Source organism: Vespa crabro, chromosome 2 (assembly GCF_910589235.1).
Source record: "Vespa crabro chromosome 2, iyVesCrab1.2, whole genome shotgun sequence".
Lineage (NCBI taxonomy): Eukaryota > Metazoa > Arthropoda > Insecta > Hymenoptera > Vespidae > Vespa > Vespa crabro.
Window position 1 is genome coordinate 19,203,499 of NC_060956.1, and position 2,500 is coordinate 19,205,998.

The 2,500-nt window shown below is 35.8% G+C and overlaps 1 protein-coding gene across 2 annotated transcripts in view; it reads left to right on the top strand.

Moving 5' to 3' along the window:
• The window catches only part of LOC124421732, a 17,844-nt gene that overhangs the window by 13,362 nt on the left and 1,982 nt on the right, over positions 1-2,500 (top strand). For both annotated transcript variants that reach the window (XM_046957274.1, XM_046957273.1), the window contains exon 6: positions 980-2,500. This exon is cut by the window's right edge and continues 1,982 nt beyond it. In XM_046957274.1, coding sequence (XP_046813230.1) covers positions 980-2,178 — 1,199 coding nt within the window. In that variant the 3' untranslated portion in view covers positions 2,179-2,500. The remainder of the gene's footprint in view (positions 1-979) is intronic.

Genomic DNA, 2,500 nt, shown 5'->3' on the forward strand with positions numbered 1-2,500 from the left:
AGAGAATGACTAACCAAAAGGAGAGGCGGATACGGTGTATTGGCTCTTCGTTGTTTACTCTTCGAGGATCTCTCAGTCTCACGAACGAACAAAAATATAAAAACAAAACAGAACAAAGTATATTATATATAAATAAAAAAATGAACGAATAAAGAAAATTAATCGAGCAATGTTAATCAAAGTGTTTGGGAATAAATCTTATAAAAATCTATATAGTATCGAAGCGACGAAGAGAGTGGCTACAGTCGAAGTAAAAGAGAAGTCCCCTGTAAAAAAGAAAAAAAAAAAAAAAAAAAAAAAAAATAAAAAAAATAAAAAAAATCATCCCTTATCAAAGTCTTACGATTACAATTTTTCTCGAATATCGATCGAACCGAAGAGTTTGGAGAAGCGAAAAAGAATGCGAGAGAAAGAGAGGTTGGTTGGAGACGCATGCCAAAGAAAAAAAAAAAAAAAAAAAAAAAGAACAGCAACAATCAAACAAAACAAAAAATAAATAAACGAATAATAGAGTATAAAATAGAAATGTCAAAAAATGGGAAGACAAAATCGTCCTTAAGAATCTGTTAAGCTCCTAAAAAAAGGCGGGAAAGATAGAGAAAATAAAATCTGAACGATGGAACACATATTGTTACATACATACATACATACATACATACATACATACGTACATACATATATATATATAATATGTATATATAGATATATATGTATATATGTATGTATATATATATATATATATATATATATATAAATATAAATATAATATATCTAACGAATATATATATATACATAAAAAAAGCCCATAGGAGACGTACTGACCAGGCAGAGAGAGAGAGAGAGAGAGAGAGATAGAGAGAGATAGAGATAGAGATAGAGAGAGAGAGAGAGAGAGAGAGAGAAAATGATACGTCGCGCGGCCCTTTTTTCGAAATCGACATAAACTGCAACTCTCGTTCTTTCATGTTCTTTCTTGCAGAGTCGGACAATGAAAGCGTACCGTCACCTATAAAGACGCAACCACAACCAAGGGTGCCCTACTGCAAGACCTACGAGGAGATCAGGCTAGAGGAGATACAAGCGGAAAGTGCTGCATATTATTCGTACGAGGCTGATGATGATCGTCCTGTTGGCGAGCATCCAATAAGAAAAATTAATACGGCAGTTACGAGTCAGGATACAACGGGTGTCGCTAATAAAACGAGACGAGTTATAGCGGCAACTCGTGATATTAGGAAAAAGATTCGGATCGATCCGAAAATAATTGGGACGATTGAAATTAGTAATAAGGATGAATCGTCTTTAGAAAAGAAGAACAAGGACGATACGAACGAGTTGAATTTTCAGGTATTGTCATTGGAAGAAATACGTCGGCGTAAAAGACGTAAAGCATTGATGTTGCAAAAGGTTGAAATATTCGAGAATCCGATTGAATCCGATCGATCGAAAAGATCAAAGGACGAATGGACTCCAACCAATGATCCCACGAAGGATCCCATTAAAACGTTAACCATAATACGTGCTTCGAACGTGGCTCTACCAACGAGAGGCGTTAAGAGATTCTTAGAGAAGGACAAAGAGATTATCGTCGAATCTGTCGACGAAGCACGTAGAGTTAAACCTAAATTAGAGGATTGTAATGAACGCGTGACGAATGTACCACCCGTTAGACTACGAAGATCACCAAAAAGATATCCTAGCAATGTACCGGGGCAAGAGATATTGTCTAATATGTTTGAAAAAAATATTCGTGATACTTGTTGTTTGCCAAGCGACGTTAATGAAAAAATTGATAATGAGATTGAAAGGGATGACGAAGGGAATAGGGATAACGTAACGTCGAGGCTCGTCGATAATATCGACGTTAGAGTTAATATTAGAGATAATCGCGAAGAAACGTTGAATAATTCCGGTAGAAAGAACGAGGTCGAGGTCAGATTATGCGACAGCAGTACCGATGAGGAACGAATGGGAATCGACGAAGGTACGACAATTCAAGAACAAAAGGAAATTAAATCTGTTGTAATGGATACCATAATGGAGGATTCAAAAGCGAGCCGACTTTCATGTGACAGTTTGTTAACCATCAACGAGGACGAGTATCTTATGCTCGATACTGCATCCGATGATATTCTCAAGGACATCGATGCATTGCTCAAGGATAAACCAGTGCTTTGAACTAACACCTCGGATATTCCATTGGACGAAGTCTTTAGTACTTAAGTTTCTATTTTTCGTCTTCTTCCTCTTCCTCCTCCTCATTCTTCTTCTTCTTCTTCTTATTCATCATCATCGTCTTCATTTTCTTCTTATTTTACACTTTTCATTTTCTTTTCGTATGGACGACTAATCGGACAGAAGAATGAAAGAAACGAACAAACGAAAAGAGAAAAAGAAAAAAAAAAAAGAAAGAAGAAAGAAACAGGATCTTTCGAACATTTTTTGCTTCCTCCCGTTCATCATCTTCAATATGTTTCTATTATTTTCAATTTCGAAGGAT